The sequence below is a fragment of the Mustelus asterias genome, chromosome 2 (assembly GCF_964213995.1).
Source record: "Mustelus asterias chromosome 2, sMusAst1.hap1.1, whole genome shotgun sequence".
Classification (NCBI taxonomy): Eukaryota; Metazoa; Chordata; class Chondrichthyes; order Carcharhiniformes; family Triakidae; genus Mustelus; species Mustelus asterias.
The window spans coordinates 77154175-77174602 of record NC_135802.1 but is presented as its reverse complement, the minus strand read 5'-3'; the positions used below and the strand labels follow the sequence as shown (position 1 = coordinate 77174602).

General features: G+C 40.6%; 1 protein-coding gene across 1 annotated transcript in view; it reads right to left on the bottom strand.

Moving 5' to 3' along the window:
- Positions 1-1443: 1443 nt before the first annotated feature.
- The window catches only part of gabbr2 (gamma-aminobutyric acid (GABA) B receptor, 2), an 895535-nt gene continuing 876550 nt past the window's right edge, over positions 1444-20428 (bottom strand). The window contains 4 exon segments of the mRNA XM_078200470.1: positions 1444-1609; positions 6609-6729; positions 14278-14407; positions 16809-16991. Of these exon segments, the coding sequence (XP_078056596.1) occupies positions 1444-1609; positions 6609-6729; positions 14278-14407; positions 16809-16991 (600 nt within the window).

Genomic DNA, 20428 nt, shown 5'->3' with positions numbered 1-20428 from the left:
CCTTTGCAATTGCTCACCTGCTCTTAAATTCTGTGGTGTAGGCGAATGAGGTGTACCCCTCTGGGGACAGAATATGCACTGTATATCAGGCAACAAGACCTGAATGATTTGAGTTGGAGATTGTCAGTCAGGATGACAGATTTCCATTCATGTCAGATACCTCGTTGACGATAAGCAAAGGTCATAAGTTATGTTGTCACTCAACTTGCACTCGGTATATATTTTTCATTAAACCTTGGAATTTAGCTTCAAAACAGATTCTGTTTCATCATCTTTCTGTACGGCCTAAATGTGTACTTTGTCACAACAATGTGATAATCTCTCCCTTGGCTGCTTGTTTAGCAGATTGCCTGCTGAAGTCAGGTGAGGGAAATAATGATAACATTTTGTTTACATGTGACAACCTCTCAATTAGTCATATGTAGTATTTTGACCAAGGATATAATAAATATGAACATAGAGTGAGCTAGCTAAGCAAAGATACTGATAGGCATATGGGAAAACAAAGATGGAGAGTGACATCAAACCCATTTAGCTCTTGTTTTCAGTATTTGAACTAAGAAAACTCATCACTTGTTCTCCTTTGTTCAACCAGGAACTGACAAGCTCCACATCTACTGGTATCACTCAGGACACCAGTTTCAGTCTGTAGTACTACAAATGTACACCACAACCAGAAATCATCAACTTGTGAGCAAGAGATACCAAGTTTTATCAGAACAAAGGTTTAGGACACAAGCCATAACGTTTTGAATTGGCAAACCTCACTCTTTATCAGACTGGTAGCAAAACCACTTCTACACCAACCTATATACTGTCCACTTACCATGTTCAAAAGACCCCTGTGACTTATCAGAATGTGTCATCCTAAATCAGGCAGTAGTTTCTACAATAGAAACACATTTCTACAGTGGACATATTTATTACAAAGCTTCATTCTCCATATCAAAATTTGCCTAGGGGTTTAGTACAGAATGCTTCTTTTGTGTGTTCATGTGCAGAAATAGTGACAATATTTGCTTATATGCTACAATTTAAATTTATATATACTGGATTTTGTTTGAAGTGTGAACCATTATTACGTATCAAATTTTGCATAGCAACTCAATTTTCTCCCTTCATGATTGTGACATTAAAAAACCATTGTGCAGTTTTGATAAAACTTCAGTCCCTGCTTCCTTAAGAAAACCTGTCACTCTTTCTGGGGAGGAAACGTACATCCAGTTTATGCAGAAACAAAAACTTCACAGATAAGGCTACAGGTCAGATTCAGGACATCTCCCCAAGACCACACAAACTGGCTCAGGAACTCAGTAGTGTCTGTTTCAAATGCCTATTCCTCTGTGGTAAGGAGAGCGTGCATCGTGTACGTAGCAGAGAACTAGGTGGAGTACACAGTCCAAACACTGAGTACTCTTCAGTTCAGGCTACAAAACCTCTTCTTTACAGACCGGAAACCATGACTCGAAATGATGGCTGCACATGTCTGTGCCGTGGACTGGCACTAGGACTAACACACGGACTGGCACAACTAGCGTCAACTCCACCTATTGATGGCAGGTAGGCATGATGAAGAATTGGTAGCTGTAAAGACAGTCTGCGCTGTATACTGAAAAAGAGAATAAAAAGTTACTAATCGTCACTTGTAGGACATTTGCTAGAATTTAGTAAATGCAAATTCATCATTAGCTACAAAAGTAAAGACTGTTTAAGTAATTCTATCCATTAACTTGGTGGTGAAACTTGCTAACTTGATCCTCTCATTATTCATTGATTGGTGCCTCTAGATATAGATCACCAATATTATCAAATACAAGAGAGATAAAACCCCTGTGTTTCCACTTTTTTTTCATTTATGGGACTTGGGCGTCGCTGGCTGACCAGCATTTATTGCCCATTCCCGGTTGCCCGAGGGCAGTTGAGAGTCAACCACATTGCTGTGGCTCTGGAGTCACATGAAGGCCAAACCAGGTTTAGGACGGCAGATTTCCATTAGTGAACCAGATGTTTTTTTCCCCGACAATCAACAATGGTTTCATGGTCATCAGTAGATTCTTAATTCCAGATTTTTTTAAAAATTGAATTCAAATTCCACCATCTGCCGTGAGGGGATTCGAACCCCGGTTCCCAGAACATTTGCTGAATTTCTGGATTAATAGTCTAGCGATAATACCACTCGGCCTAAGGAGGGAAGGTAATTGGATTCTTGCTCACGCGGGTAAAAGTGCTACTTTGTATTTTTCCACACTCAGCAAGAAGAGGAGACAGAAAAACTGAAGCAGAGAGAGAGACAAAGAGGGGATCAGTATCAGGAGGACAGCACAGACAGATGTCTCTAACTTACTGTGTGGATCACCACAAATGATTGATGAGTTGTATATTAAATTTGGTACAAGGACATGTTTTTAATTGAAGGCACAGTTATTCCTGATAATGGCACCATGACAGGGGCAAGCTTCAGTGACATAGCCTGCAACACACAGAATAGCTGCTACTTTCTACTGAAGGTATATTACCCTCTAGTTCTGGAAAACTGGTGCACAAATCACTTAGCATACATTCTGATTTGTTTTGCATCTGCCAGTGTTTCCTCGGTAACTGAAATCTCTTTTGGGGAATTGGACTTCCAACCTTAATAGAATTTGGAGTGACTGAGCCCTTTACCATATTATGAACCATGTATAATTTTAAGTTCAGTATACATATATATTTGTGTGTGTTATATATTAAGAAATGGTTTCAGTTTCATTCAGGTCTTGGTCATAAACATTGGTGCCTGGGAGTCTGGATTGGCTTCTGACTGAAAGGTTTCAGGTCTTTTGGGTTTGTTTATATATACATACATTTTTAATGAGGTCTTAGTTCTGAAGTTAAAGAGATGGGTTAAAAGTGGTTGAAAGTTCAGTGATTCTGAAAACAAAATGTGAAGTTAGCAAAGCTTAACTGTTTTCTAGTGACAATGATCCAGTGACTGACACACTGAACACCTCCCCCTCTCCCCCCCTCCCCCCCCCTACACACGCACACATACACATCTCTCTGCTCCTGCTTTTTCTGTGTATGTCAGACTGGAAAGACAGGGATTTAAGGTTAGTGGGACAGTAGTTAACTGGGCCTCAGTGAAATGATCAGTTTGCAAAGGTATTACTGGAAGACTGAGTTTAGGGAACTCATTTGTTTGCTCTGCAGTTGAAGAAATGGTGGGTTTAGCCTGCAGTCCTTTAGTTGATACATCGATGACATTTTCTTCCTTTGGACTCATGGTGAACAATCACTGAAACAACTCTATGATGACATCAACAAGTTCCATCCCACCATCAGGCTCACCATAGACTACTCTCCGGAATCGGTTGCATTCTTGGACACGCGCATCTCCATTAAGGACGGTCACCTCAGCACCTCACTGTACCGCAAGCCCACGGATAACCTCACGATGCTCCACTTCTCCAGCTTCCACCCTAAACACGTGAAAGAAGCCATCCCCTACGGACAAGCCCTCCGTATACACAGGATCTGCTCGGATGAGGAGGATCGCAACAGACACCTCCAGACGCTGAAAGGTGCCCTCATAAGAACAGGATATGGCGCTAGACTCATTGATCAACAGTTCCAACGCGCCACAGCGAGAAACCGCACCGACCTCCTCAGAAGACAAACACGGGACACAGTGGACAGAGTACCCTTCATTGTCCAGTACTTCCCCGGAGCGGAGAAGCTACGGCATCTCCTCCGGAGCCTTCAACATGTCATTGATGAAGACGAACATCTCGCCAAGGCCATCCCCACACCCCCACTTCTTGCCTTCAAACAACCGCACAACCTTAAACAGACTATTGTCCGCAGCAAACTACCCAGCCTTCAGGAGAACAGTGACCAAGACACCACACAACCCTGCCACAGCAACCTCTGCAAGACGTGCCGGATCATCGACACAGATGCCATCATCTTACGTGAGAACACCATCCACCAGGTACACGGTACATACTCTTGCAACTCGGCCAACGTTGTCTACCTGATACGCTGCAAGAAAGGATGTCCCGAGGCATGGTACATTGGGGAAACTATGCAGACGCTGCGACAACGGATGAATGAACACCGCTCGACAATCACCAGGCAAGACTGTTCTCTTCCTGTTGGGGAGCACTTCAGCGGTCACGGGCATTCGGCCTCTGATATTCGGGTAAGCGTTCTCCAAGGCGGCCTTCGCGACACACGACAGCGCAGAGTCGCTGAGCAGAAACTGATAGCCAAGTTCCGCACACACGCGGACGGCCTCAACCGGGATATCGGGTTCATGTCACACTATTTGTAACGCCCACAGTTGCGTGGACCTGCAGAGTTTCACTGGCTGTCTTGTCTGGAGACAATACACATCTTTTTAGCCTGTCTTGATGCTCTCTCCACTCCCATTGTTTTGTTTCTTAAAGACTTGATTAGTTGTAAGTATTCGCATTCCAACCATTATTCATGTAAATTGAGTCTGTGTCTTTATAAACTCTGTTTGTGAACAGAATTCCCACTCACCTGAAGAAGGGGCTTGCAGCTCCGAAAGCTTGTGTGGCTTTTGCTACCAAATAAACCTGTTGGACTTTAACCTGGTGTTGTTAAAATTCTTACTGTCCTTTAGTTGTCACAGGGAGATATACAAGTTAGGTGAGCGGTATCATGTGAATGCTCAGGAATTCACCAGAAGGAAACCATTTTCAATTGTGCCAGTCCTAAGCGAGAAGGCTTTGTGGCGAGTTAGTGGTAACTCTGCACAGGTTTATGTGTCTGCAAAGATATTGCTGGAGTAAAGGAATAATGGAAATTTGAATCATCTTCTTGCATTTGTATTAGTCTTTCCAACCTAATGCAAAATAGTTCATTCCTCTTGTTTTAATAAATATTTTCTTATTTGTATTAGAAGTTCATTAGCAACCTCCAATAATTTGTTCAGTAACTTTCCTCCATGGTTTCTAAAAAGTAAGTTAGGATCTATCAAGCCAAGTTTCACTCTAGTATTTGACTTGTCCTATATTAACAGCAGATAGGATCATAACACCACACTTTTTATTACTTTGGATGGAGGCCACATTTGAATACTGCCAGATGCGAGAGGGTGGGAAATTGGCCAGTTCCTGTGCTGAACCGATTGGTAGATTGGGTCTGTGAGGGAAGCTGATCTCAAGATAATTGAGTACAGATTGGCAGCAGGCCACAATATTTTCTGGAGCTAAGGGGAGCACACTCACTTTTTCCTCAAACATGTCTGTCCAAACAAAATTAGGTTGGGTGTCTTTCAGACAGCCTTCAGATGCAGGACCTTGGACTTCGAGCTCATAAAGAACATAAGAGGCAGGCAGATGCTGTTATAATGGAATTGTAGGTTTCTTTGGAAAAACCTTGGACATTTTCAGACAAAACAGATCAAGATAATCGAAGCAGGAAGCCAGTTTCAGAATGTGTACAACAATGAAATTGGTATTTTCTACAAGATGTTGTGTAATATTTGTTTGTATGTAGATTTGGCCACAAACTGGGCATGGTTCTACCAAAAAACCTCTTGCCTGTAGCAATGTCAATGACAACTATAAACTACCAGTAATGACGATCACAAAATGTATCATGCAACAAGCTTCCAACAATCTTTACCTGAACTAGAAATGTTACGATAAGCATCAAGTTGCTGATGCAATGGTTTTATTCTCATTTTCTACCACACATTGCAGCATTTGCTGCAAAATAAACTTTTCACCAAGGCTACCCTAATTAAGGAAAACACACCAGTATTCAGCGGATTAAAGTCTCAGGGTAGGGTTATCAAAAGTATCTACTTCTTTTTCTATGCGACACTGGTGAAGCATATGAACCAGTCTACACTGGAGAATCTCAAGTTGAGGCCATGCACATCGCTGTCATTCCCTGTCACAGCGGCAGAGAAAAAGCTGCTCTGATAGGGGATCACGAGGTTATCAGTATGTAGATCATCTAGTGGATGATATTGAAATGGAACAGTTCCTTAACATTGAAACAATTGATACTCATTATCCAAGCTGATATCTCTGCTAATGAATGTGAGGTTTGATCTGTTTCTTCGGTGACTTGGATAACAATACTGAAAAGCGAGACCATCTTTGTCTAGCTATTGTCAAAGTACAAATAGCTTCACCGGTGATTAACTCAGGAATTAAATAGTTGGATTGCTGATTACCATTCTGAGCTAAATGTCACAACATTAAGATATATTTGCAGTTGGGGACATATTGAAAAACTTATGATATGAATAAATTATAAGCCAAATTACTTGGAAAAATTGACAAAAAGTATCTTTGGGGAGATTTTTGGGATTTTCTGGCATCCCCACGGTGTGGTTCTTGCGGTGGGAGGTGGCATGCTGTTGGCCGGCGGCGAGATCTTCTGGCCCTACCTCTGTCAATGGGATTTCCCATTGATTCCACCCCATGCTGTCAGGAAACTAGCAGTGTGCGCTTTGTCGGTAGGACCAGAAGATCCCGTTGCTGTGAACAGTCGGAAAACTTTGGCCAGTGTCTTGATTTGAACATGAAATACAATAATAGCAATTGCTTCTGAATTTTGAAATAAAAAATGCATGTTACAATACATACTGTTCTGGAGAGTTGATATCTTCTATGACATCTTTGTTTGTTCTGGAAGGCTCCAGAGTGGTGCCCCAAGGCACCTGTGACCGCGAATCATGCTGGTTTTTCATTAGAGGCTTGTCACTATCTATAAAGAAATGTGATAATGTGAATTTTACACTCTGCAGGACTCCATCCCCACATGTTACTGAATGCAAATCAGAATAAATTATAAATAACTGCATCAGTGTAATGGAAACATAGAAGGACAACAGAGTAGGAAACCAATTTGGGCAAATGTTTGAAAGAGCGCTATAATTAACACTACTCCCCTGCTCTTTCCCCATAGCCCTGCAATTTTTCCACTTCAAGTATTCATCCCATTCCTTTTTGAAAATTATTATTGAATCCATTTCCACCACCCTTTCAGGCACTGTATTCTCGATCATGATAACTTGCTGTGTAAACATTTTTTTCTTCATGTTGCGTGTGGTTCTTTTGCCAATTACTTTACCGTTTGGTTACTAAGCTTCCACTCGGAACAATTTTACTCTTATCAAAACCCTTCATGATTTTGAATGGTCTGTCAAATCTGCCTCTGACGTTCTTTGCTCAAAGGAGAACCACATCAGCTCCTCTCTGTAACAAAAGTCTTTCATTTCTCTGCCATTCAGTTAAATCTCCTCTGCAACCTTGCCAAAGCCTTGATGTCCTTTCTAAAGTGCAGTACCCGGAATAGGCCTCAATACTCCAGCTGGGGTCTGTTTTGTAAAGGCTTAGTGTAACTTTCTTCTGTTTGTATTCTATGCTTCTATTTGTTACGCTTCTATTTAAAAAGCAAAGGATTCCTTATACCTTTTTAACTGCCTCTCAATTTGTCCTGCTGCCTACAAAGATCTCTATACAAGATCTCTACACAAGCTCCCAAGCAATGTTCCCTCCAATTTCCCTTTGATGTGCATAATGGTTTGTTGTGCTGCATAGTCCCTTTAAGATTGTCATGCATGCATCTTAAAAGGAGCACTGCCCAGAAGGAAAAAAACAGTAAAACAAGGAAATAAGAATACTGGCCCGAACTGTTATTTTTTTCCCTGTTTTTTTTTCTTTTTTGCTTGTATGTGGCCAGTTTGGCTGCTGCACAGCACATTCCTGATTTTTGTAAGACTCACAAGTGTCCCTGTTCCTGTAACCCTATTAAAATTATACCATTTCGTTTATATTGTCTCTCCTCATTCTTCTGACCAAAACAAATAACTTCACATTTCTCTGAATAGAATCAGTGCAGAAAGAGGCCATGCGACCTATCAAGTCGGCACTGACAACAATCCCACCCAAGCCCTATGCTTGTAACCCTATGTATTTACCCTACTAATCCCCCTCAGACCAATGGTCAATTTAGCATGGCCAATCCACCTAACCGGCACGTCTCTGGAGTGTGGGAGGAAACTGGAGCACCCGGGGGGAATCCACACAGACACGGGGAGAACGTGCAAACTCCACCTGAGGCCAGAATTGAACCCGGGTCCCTGGTGCTGTGAGGCCGCAGTGCTAACCACTGTGCCACCATTGATGCACTTGAATTGAATTTCATTTGTCATGTCTACCCATATCACCTGTCTATGTCCTCCTGAAGTCTGTTACAATCTTCTTCTCATTGTTTACTACATTTCTGAGTTTCATGACATATGCAAACTTTGAAATTATGCTCTGCATGCATGGCCACATTAATCTGTACCAATATAAGCAGTGGTCACACCAGCCACTGGGTGCATACCACTGCACACTTCACTCCAGTCTGATAAATAATCATTCGTCACTGCTCTCTACTTCCTATCCCTTTACCTATTTTCATATCCACGTAGCCACTTTAAACCCACCGGTTTCAATTTTTCTATCAAGTCTACTATGTGATATTTCATCTTCCCTTTGAAAGACCATAAACATGCAGCACAATCTTTATCAACCCTTACCATTACTTCATCAAAGAGTGCAATCAAGTTAGTCAAGCATAATTTGTATTTAACAAATTCGTGCTGACTTTCATTTATTAATACATTTTTGAAGTGCCCATCATCCTGTGATGGATTATTGTCTCTAAAAGTTTCTCCACCACTGTTAGGCTGACTGGCCTAACATCTGCTGCTGAGAATCTGCCAATCCCCTTTTTGCAAGTGCAACACTTGAAATTCTTCAGTCTCCTGGCACCAATCGCATATCTTATGTCAAGGGGTTAAAAACTCCTACGTACTGCCCACAAATTTGCTATACATATTCCAAAGTGCATCCAAATGGGTGCATCAGAATTTTAAACCCTGAAGTTGCTCCCAAATTTTCTTGTGATTATATTAACAGCATGTTTGCAGGAGCTTTCATTGGTCACTTGTTGCACACTGCTACCTTGGCCCTTTCACTTAAATAACATCGATGAATTAATTGGTTAAAGCAACAAGTAGCTGAACTGTAGAGATCATAAAGGTTCCAGGTTCTACCTTCAATCTGTTTTAATTTAGCTGATCTCATTTCTAATAATGGGATACGGGATGTATAATTGACCTTAGCATCCTTTAGTTATTTGATAGGATTGTGGAGCAGGGGAGGGGAGGTGGTGTAGTATATATGTTTACTTCCACTCCTGGTTGTTCGGGCGTGATGCCATCCACAGTTCAATAATAATTCTTGCATTTATACAAGAATAGGAATTAAATAATGTTGCATCCATTTTATGGATGTGGAACTGTTGCACTGAGAACCAACTTTGGGGACCAACATCAAAAGCACACCCAGGAGATGTGCAACTTGATGTTGCATTGGTCATCTTTAAGGTAACTTTCCCAGATACCTGAAACAGATATTAGACTCCATGACATATGTAAATATAACTATTAACTAGTCTTTAGATTTCTTATTTACTATAAATAGTACTTAATTTCTTGAAGAATCACAGATATGCCTTTGAGAAAAAAGTAATTTACCTCTCCATATTAAAACAGCTTATTCTTTGACTGATCATGAACAACATCACAAGAGGTCCAGTAGCATCAAATAAAGTTAAAAGTAGCTTGATCTCTCAAATAATGAAAACATATAAAATTCCAGTTAGAAAAGTAAAATTAGGGCCTTTACTGCTATATCTGTATTAGGGACCGCCATGATATTTTCATGAAATTACAATAGATAAATTCATTGCATGAGGACAATGGTACAGCTTTCGTAATCAAGAGTGAAGAGGATCAGAAGCTTAGCTCACGAGTTGAATAGATAGCTGTATTTACAAACCATCTGGTACAGCCTGACACAGTAAATGGAAAAGGGGAAGGAATCGATGACAAGTGTATGTAGATTGTGACAGGGATCAAAAGCTTTGGTCTTCTGAAAGTTTGGCAGAAAGAAATTGCAGTTCATCCAAGACTGGATGTTAAACAAACTGTCTGACAACATAGAGGCACACCATAGTCTTGATCCAATGGCATGATAATCTGAAATAACGCCAATCAAATGCTAAAGCATTTCTTATGATAGTGCAATGCGCGATCTGCCTTCCCAAAACTAGTTATTTAAGATAAGTATTCATTACTGTCATATTTTCATCCTTATTTATTATTCATGCATCAATTTTGTAACAAAATTTGTGATTATTACAAATAAAAAACAGTGCACACTGTATCATTTAAAAGCTGTTCAGTGTTGTGTGAATGTACTAGGCCATCACCAGTACCTTATGCACAGGATAGACCAGCAACCTCACAATCACACTGCTCAGGGAACTCATTTGAAGTTGTAAACAAGAAAATGAGCTCAGTTCTCAGACAGATATCTTAAACAATATTTAATAATAGGTTGTCAAATAACTGCTGAATGTTTTTAGAATGAATTCATTGGAGCAGAGTGAAGAATGAGATGCTTATATACTGGCATTGAATTAATTAATATAAATGGGAATAAGTAGTTATGAAGCTTCTAAATAATTTACACTGAGTCTGAGTGAAGCGGCAAACACATTAGCAATAATAGTTATGGAGTGGAAGATTCAAATGCTGAGAATTTCCTGTTCCACAGTTCAGCAAGCACTGGTCTTCCACCAAAGTTATGACAGAAGAATGTTTCCCAAGGAATTGCAATTGTTTATTTGTTAAGGAGATTGCAATGAAAAAGGTTTTGATGAAAGTTTATGCAATTTATAGCTGCCTCTTGTTAAGCAGAGCCATTTATATCCAAGGTAGTTAAAATTCCAAAACCACAGAGGTAACAAGGTAACAATGTAAAAAGGCTGATATGAGTACAGAGATGAGAATGGAGCATAGTGGGGAGCAATAGCCAGTCACAGACATACAATGTTGTCAGACAGGTTTCAGAACTGCTGATGGTCAGTGCATTTATCAATGATTTTTGAAACCAGGTTCTTTCAGGAGTCATAGAAATTATCCATCTTCAGGTATCTGCTTGCAATCACCCTGCCAGCAGCCTTACTTGCTGGCCAGCTGTGCACTACAACCAGCTGTTTTTCTGCCACATGAAACTGGCAATTTGTGCAGTGTTCCCATTTGGTGTCTGCAACTGGCCAGAAAAACGTTCATAAGACCCAAATTTTAAAACGATTTGACCTTCCCGACTGCTACATTGGGCAGGTACTTAAGGCACAATCTAATAATATCTGTAGCCTTGGGGCAGTAGAAAATATTAAATCCAGCAATCCATTCTATATGTTGATATCAATCCGAACTCTGTCCCCTATTGGGTTCGACATGTGCCTTTCCTCTATTTTCAGAGCAAAATTTGAAGTCATGTTCTGGATGTATCTGTTTACTATTATATACATGGAAATATCTTATATGGCTGTACTAAAATCCTGCACTTCCATTATTCCTGTCCTCTTCAAACTCAACTTCATCCCCATGCATCAGTATTTTGATTTCAAATTTCTCATCCTTATTTGTGAATCTTTCCTGCTACCTTAATGATCACCGACTTGTTTGTGTCCCAGTAGGCTCCTGTAATATCAAACTTGCTTTGCTCCATTACTGATGGCCAATCGTTTGTCACCCATCCCAATCTTGCCTCATAAATCTCCCCCAACCCTCATTTTATAACGATGCCTATGTTCCAAATCCTAGGCCTCGCCATGGCAGAACTTGCTATAGGGGATGCAGTGGGCTAGCCAAAGGTCCATTAACTTAGACAATCGTGATGTGGAAGGGGCTGCAAAATTCCACCCCTAACCTCTCCATTCCTCTCTCCTTTCCCCAGGACGCCATACACCTTCCACCTTACTGTAAAGTGCTCTAAATTTATTTTTAATGTGATGAATTCACAATAGGTGCATTTCAAAACTTAATGGGCTATTAGCATCAGACTGCCACTCTGTACCCACTTATTTGCACTAAATTTCTTAAGTACCTGTCTCGCCTGACCTTCGTGACTGAGCCCCAGTGAGATTCAGGCAGTGCAGCACGTCCCCGGCTCCAACATTGAAGACCAAAAGAAGCAGGGTGAAGGAGGACATGCCCCACTAGCTACCATAAAGCAGGTGAGTTCAAAGGTCCCATTGAAAATAGAAAGGTAGGGAGAACGTAAGTGTCTCAGGTAAGTGGATATGAGTGGGGAGAGGTGGTTAGACATGGGGGTGCGGGTCTGACATGGGGGTGGTCAGACATGCGGGGGTGGAGGAGCGGCAGGGTGGACATCTGAGGATAGGGGGTTCGAACATCAGGAGGCATGGGGGGTGTGGGAAGTCAGCACATGTGAAAGGGGTTGGGGGAGGGAGTTGGACATAGTGAGCTGGATATCAGAGGGGTAAGGGGTCAAGTTGGGTAGGGAGTGAGAATTGGGTCAGGCCATGCTTCTTGGGTGAGATCAAAGATTGTGGTCATTCATTTTGGATGGGCAAGTTCGATGGGCTGAATGGCCTCTTTCTGCACTGTAGGGATTCGGTGATTCTAATAAGGCTTCCTTAACAAACACATTCCATAACCAACACCATTCCAATACCGAGTGAACTGGGAAGACGACACAGGTAAAGGTTAACCAGTGATCATTATATGTAGTTCCACCTCCTACCCATTAATAAAATATTGCAATGTTCTTTCACTTACTCATTAATTTAAGGGCAAATGTCACTGATTACAAATCTACTAAACACCTTAAAATGCAAATGAAAACTTGGTCTTCATTTCAAGAGTGCTTAAAATCAAAGGGGTAAAAGTTTTGTTACAGATGTGCAGAACTTCTGGTAAATTTCACCTGGTGTACTGGGCACCAAGCCTGAGGAAGAACAGACAGGCCTTTGAAGGTGTGCAGCGTAGATTCATCAGAATGATAGCAAGACAAAAAAGATAAATGAAAAGGTCTAGACTAGGCTTACACTTTCTCAAAAATAGAACAGTAAGCTGTCATCTAATTGAGATGCTTAAGATGATAAATGGATTTGATAGAGCAAGTAGCGGGAAAATACTTCCTTGAGGTGGAGGGAAAGGAGTATAAAACAAGAGGCATAAACTTAAAATCTTCACTGGGCCATTCAGGGATAATGTCAGAAAGCTGTCTTTCACACAAAGGGTAATGGAACTGGCGATCTCTCCCTCAAAAAGCTGTTGAGACTAGATCAACTGAAAATTTCAAGACTGAGATTGGTAGATTTTCCTTGCTAGGTGAACATATTAACGCTTACAGAACAACGTTGGGTAGACAGAGATAAGAAACCGATCAGCCATGATTTAACTCAATGATGGAACAAGCTCAAGGGGCTATATGGCCTACTCCCGTACCTATGTTCTGTCCCTCGCATCATAGAAGCTATAATGGAGGAAGCAACCAGTCACTTCAATGATTGCCCATCATTTCCAGATTTACACCTGCCAAAATATTCTCATCAACTTTATCCTGGAGTTTACCCGTGCAAACATCAGCACAGAAACAATCACAAGTGATCTCACAGGTGAGTTGCTGAGCACTGAGGAAGGGGTGAGCAGCGAGAGCACTTGGTCTTCCCCAATGATGCACAGGGCCCATCAAATTCTATTTTAAAATAGCTAAAGAATGACAACTAAACTGACAGCAAGACAGACTTTAAAGTATTAAGAAAGTTAACTAATTTCCTAAGTCAATACGTGTTTGTGTTTCCCAAAATAAAAAAAAGCAAATGTATTTGAAGATCTGGTCTAATATGCATTTGCTCTTTTCCTGCATCGTCTGAATATTTTACCAGTTATTTCACGTAATTCAGATTTATAAAAACCTCGGTGACCTCTACTTGTCATGAACAGGTATCTCAATGTAATCCCCTCTGAAATGGAACACTATTACAAGCTAGTCACCCAGAAAAATCTAATCTACTGGGCTTTCTTCAGTCCTGTTTTGGGGATCTCATGTTCCATTTGCTGTCTAGTAATATCAGACAGTTACCAGACCCAGAGTGCAGCCAAGGAAGAAATAAATACACAATCTAGGCTGGACTGCGATCTTTCAGATAAGCGATCCAAAGCTACACAAGCTGATGTGTAAATTGTTGAATGCACTGAGGAGCCTTTCAGGACAAATATATTAAAATATTATAATTTGCACCAAACATGATTTAAATTAACACCAACAGTTCACTGCTATACATCTTAAAATTATTAAACAATGTCAAAAAGCCCACTAGCTGTGTCTTCTTTGAAGTGTTGCTGAATCTTCTGAGGGTTTTACAGACAGCTGCTCTTACCATTTCCATCTGTGAAGTTCCGTATGTTCAGGATGTTATTGAGCTCTTGAATGTGGTTTTGTTTAATATATTGCGTCTTTTCAGGCGTGTCCTGTAGCTGCATGGTAACCTCCTCAAGCTCTTTGTCAAGCTGTAAAGGGAAACGGCACACCTTCAGTGAGCACAGTTTAAATTCAATTATGCCAATGTGAATTGTTGCGACCTTTCCTAAGCTCTGAGCAAAGAAAGGATTCAAAGCATCAGATGCTTCAAGGAATTTAATTGCAATTTGTACTGCGTCCAAGTCGTAGATAAGAGTTGGAATTTTCCATTTCTTGGAGTTCATCGCAGATTCATGAATTCTACACTCAGCTTTCATCCTGTCCCGTAATGTAGTCAAAGTCAATTAATTAGGATGGCCCAGTAGAAATTAAATTGTCACATTCACTGGACAATCTCCAGTAAACATAAATCTATCAGAGCATACATTGGCAAACAATCAGTGCGTGAAGAAAATTTACCCTTGAAGAATTGTCTCGGTTATCATTAACATGTATTCCATGTAAACAGAGGCCTGAATTTTAAATCCTGAGTGAAAATTCCCCACTCTGCAAACCCGATTTGGGAGAAAATGCCGCAGGATAGTTCGATTTTTGTTCCATTGCCAGGGGGTGGGGCAGCAGTAGGGGCAGGGTGTTAACTGGATCCACTGTCCCTAGAAACAGTGTGGAAGCTGCCAAAGGGGGTTGCCAAATGTGAAGGTGAGCTGTGTGAAAGGCTGACCTCAGTGCACCAGCATTCTGTCCCAGCTGATAAAAATATCAAGAAAACAAAATACAGTCCTCTTGCTCTAATCCATCAAACCCCCTCACGTTCCCCATGCCCAGTCCATGATACTTTATGCCCCTCACCCACTCCCCATGGACCCTCATACCCTGCACAGCAACCTATGTCCCTCTACCCACTCGATGACACTTTTAAGGCCCCTTTACCAACTTAGTATGAACTCATGTCAATCCATGACCCACCACCCTTACTCTTTCCCTTTACATTCTCTATGCCAGCTCATCCAGCCTCTATCATTGGCACACCTCAGGATCCATGTTGAGATGAAATAAAGTGGTAAGTACTGATGACTTCACAATTAAAAAAACTTGATTAAAAAAATCAATTTGCTATATTTAAATTCCTTCAACTATTTAATCCCTTACAATACAAGCATTTGTATTTATAGCCCCACATCAAAGGCTTTACAACCATTCAAAACCACTTGTCAACTGACAGGCACCCACTATCATAATGATAGTTTGTGGAATCATTCTTGCAGCACAAATCCTATAATGATAACTCTCAGTCCTATGATGACAGAATGATAGCAAGCATTTTTTTTAAACTGCAGGTTTTTAAAAAATTTAAATGCCAGGAGAGTTAAATGCTTTGACAACTTGATTTCTCAGTGGATTTATATCCTTTGACAGCTTGATAGTTCCAATGAGTTTATCCACTTTTTACATGCATCCCTATCTATTTTTAACAATACCAAAGGGCACTTGACCTCTCCCAAAGATGTCCCGGGACCTATGCAAAAGTGCACCATACCTCTAAAAGGGTACCCTACTTCTCCAAAGAACTCCAGTAAGTTTAGATCTTTTCTTGAACTGTAAAAGCTCACAAATCGTGTGTTGGACGTCCCACTAATGAAAATTAGATCTGTTTGAAGGCAGCTGCATTTTCTAACATGCAGCTGCCTCCATGAACCACAATGTGGAGATGCCAACATTGGACTGGGGTGGGCACAGTAAGAAGTCTCACAGCATCAGGTTCAAGTCCAACAAGTTTATTTGGAACCATGAGCATTCAGAGCGCTGCTCCTTCATCAGGTGAGATGAATATTTGCAAACTACAACCTACCCCTGGTGAAAATGGTGGATGCGGGTTCAGGGTGGGACTTCCGGTATTGGGGCTTGAGTGGCATTTTGGCGAAGCTGAAGACCTTCTCTGTCATTGCAAAAAATCAGGCCAAAGTATTTGCATTCTGACAGTTTAGAATGGTAAGAAACATGCCTGTACTATATTACATATATTAAATAAGTATATCACTGCAGTGTGAGATGGCCATACACATGCTCTTATTCATCATGATCAGTATACTGGCTAACAGCAAGAAAAATAAAGGTAGAAAAGAACAATAAACAATCACAGAAAATGAATAGAGCCCTTCCATCTGTCAAAGGATTTATTAATTTTCAGAATATGTGAAGTTCTGGTTTGTACCTTCATTGGGAACTATCTATTTGCTGAGTCTATTTAAAAAAAAGCTAAGGAATTAATATTGACTGGCATCTGGGTACCCACTCTCTGCTTTGATGTAGCTGCTAATCCTCATACTTCTCTGCAGAAATGATAATCATTTTCTTTTGAATTTTCAAAAAATCGTTCTTCCTAAGCATATTCACGAGAACTTCACAGCTGTCTTTGTTTGAACCTGTTTACATTATCCATGGAAGGAGAAGAGAATATATAACAGACATGATTGAAAGCAAAGTGAGCACCTCTGTGATTTTCATTCGCAGGCGATGGTTATCAGTCTGAAAGCCCTCTAGTCGAGATGTATTTGCCTGGTTCACGCTTGTTACAGAGGTCGAGGTTTTCGAGTCTTCTTTCTTCTGATTCTGGGTAAATTGTAATCGTCTGTTCTGAGTGGCTGCATCTGGATTTGTTCTTAATGTAATCAGCTGTAGGGAGAGTTCCAGAAAGGGACAGTTTAGTGCAATACACTAAATCAAAGGGCTTTAAAAAAATCTAATGCTGTTCAGGGGTACTCCTGCCTGGTCAGTACCCAGTTATACAAGATTCCACATAACAATATACCTTCTGGGGTGGAGTCTCTGATTGCTCCTTTGAAGGTTGTTGAGTAAAGGGTTGGAGTTGAAGGTGGGGACTGCAAATATTGGATATTGAGTCTTGACTGGGATCCAGCTTTTGGTCGGTTCAGATATGCCTAATGATGTAGTTTTTAATCACAACAGTTGGGGTGTGAAAACCCACTGTTTTTGGATATGTGCATATCTTTAGGCTCACTTTTCATTCATGTTATTTACACAGCTACGCAGAACGTAAGCTTAATTTATAACGACTGTCTCAGATGAATAAATTTTTTGTTGATTGTAAATATGAAAATACAAAGTAAGGTAATTTCACAGCAGACAGCAATACCCAACGAAGCATGGGATAGAGGTCAGCACTAAACTATTGCAGCTTTGGCCCCAAATGCTATCAATCTAGTGATGATTGTGTCTGTCAGGTACCTTTGTGACTGACACTTGTGGACATTCCAGGGTCAGAGCAGGTTCCTTAATGGTCATTCATACTCAATTTCTTCACATTGTAGCATGGTGGGCACTCCAAATGCATCTCTGGCTTGGATATCTATCAACAGTGCTCAAAGCCCTCTCTTGTTGCATGAGCTTTGATTAGGCCAGCAATACTAAGCATATCTCACAACAAGAAATTTGAGCTATCACTACTGCTACTGTGGGCTATCCAGCTTTTTCTAGGAAATCCCAGCAACGGCAGTAAGAAGGATGTACGGAAGATATATCTGGATTTGCACCTCACCCTCTGCTGGTGTTTATACGTGGTGGGCTTGTGAGGTTATACAGGCCCTATTGTATGTAAATGTCAATGGGACTGGGAGTATGGGTTCTGCGCTTGAGCGGGAAATGTAGCAGTAAATCTAACTCCCACATCTCCCTATTTTGACTATCATTCTGTCTGATTTCACCTTCCTCCAAAACAGTGGTCCCAACTCAATTAACCTCCTCAGCCAAACCAGGAAGTTCAATGTCTATGCTGATCTGGCCCAACACTCACCCCAAATTCCTCAACCCTGAAGTTCAGCTGAGCTACCATCCATCTCCTCTGGTAACAATGATGGGAGACCTGTTGAAACTCCAGGGAAATGGTTGAATATTTTCAATCATTTGTGTCATTTGCTGTGATATCTTCCAATCTCTCACCAAAGTTACAGTATGATGTGACTGACCCTTAGAACAAAACCCTCCACTTTTTTATTTCTTGAGCCCTTCAAAAATTTTTGACCATGGCTCAGTTGGTAAGGTTATGGAGTCCCATTCCAGAAACTTGAATACAAAATTCAGGCTGAGTTAATATTGCATTTCCAGATGTTTTAGATCAGATGTTAAACCAAAGCCCTGAATTCCCTCTCTGGTGGGCATAAAGGATTCTATGCATCTGTTTTGAAGAACAGCAAGAGTGTTCTGCTTGGTATCCTGGCCAATATTTATCTCTTGGTTAACAACATTAAAATAGATTATCTGCTAATTGCTGTTTGTTGGGACATTGCTTTGCACAAATTGGCTACACTTCAAAAGAATGTGCTTGCTTGTGAATTTTATTGGGACATACTAAAGAGGTGAAATGTGCCATGTAATTGCAACTCTTTGATTTTACCACCTTGATCATACTTGCATTCAACTTTTAATGACATATTGATTCTCCAACCACTGCTCTGTGCCCAGTTTCACCCTCATGAAGCAGGTTAGGACTTTAATAAAAAGGAGTAGTAATTCTGTTTAACTCTGAGCTTGGCTTCTTGTCCAAATCTATGCCAGATCCTACTTTCTCATCCCTAACAATATCTTTATCTCTGTTTTCAACACTCTGGGAATTCAGTTCTCTACCACTCTCTCTGCTTCCACGCTCCATAAATCCCTACGTATCCAAACTTTAAGCATTCAAATATTCTTTTGAACAATGTTCTACATAACTAGAAGTTCATCGTTCCTAAGCTCCACTGGCTCCCCAAGCCCTGTTGAATTTAGAATGCTCATCATTATTTTCAGATTCTCTATGGCCTCATAATACTTCATCTGAGTTGTGTACTTCAGCCACATTTTTCTGCCTTCTACTCTTCTGACATCGGATTATATCAGAGTTCCTGTTCTGACAGCTTCACCACTGATGAATGCTCTTACAGTCTCTATCCATCTGCTCTTTCCAATTCCCTCTTCATATCTATTCACTTTGTCCCGTTCTTTCACCTTGAAAAGCCTTCCGAAGATTTTTCTTGGTCCCATTTTACTCACTGTTAGTTCTATTTCCTCTTATTTTCTTGTTTGGCATTGAAAAAATGCTCTGTGGCTTTTCATTTGTGTGTGTGTAACATAATAAAATAACATGATATCAGCCTGAAATGTTGATTGCATCTACAAAGACTGTCACAGTATATACTGTGGACGAACACAGTATCCCTGACAACCACTTCCAGATTTCCATTCTTAGCTGAAAATATGTAGAGGCTAGATTTTTTAAAAAATCATTTTTGGATGTGCGCATAACTGGATAAGCCAGTATTCATTGCCCATCCCTAATTGTCCTTGTGGAGGTGATAGTGAGCTGCCTTCTTGGACAGCTGCCGTCAATAAATGCTGGCCTAGCCCATGATGCCCACATCCAAAGAATGAATAGAAATAAACTTCTGTCCTCCACACACTTCCAGTTAAAAGTGAAAATCCAGAAGTGGTTGTCAGGGATACCCTTTGTCTCCACACGGTGCAGTCTTTATGTATGCAAAAAAAAGTGATTTGATATGAACTTCAACTTTTCGTACACTTTGCCTACTGTAAATGCCATTAAAAATGTTAAATGTTGTTAGAAGAGGTGTAACTTAGTTTTTAATGGCACACTAACTTATAATTACCACTGAATACTCTCTTTGGTTGTAAGATTTATTTTAGAAGTGTGAAATGTTATTCACTCCATGCCATGACAAAAATTCCTTGATTTTTAAAATAATATATTCTTTAAATACTATATTTGAGTACCTACTGTAATCCATGTGTGTGTGTGTGTGTTCCAACCTTTATTTCACTTTCTATGGAGTGATTAAAAATTGAATTATTATCCTGCTTTTTACTTTCTGTTTTGCTGTCTTTGAGAATTCTCCAAACTGATTGGCTGCTCAGCCTGCTTGATGCCATCACTGTTTTAATGCTACAGATCTCCTGTAGATGACACCAGATTGAAAGTCGCATTAAAATTGACAGGAAAGGGGCCCGCTAAATCTTAGAAGCCAGCAATGAGCACAGTCCTTGTGCCGGACAGCAAAACCTATGCCACTGTTCTTGTAAAGATTATAGAAAACTCTTTA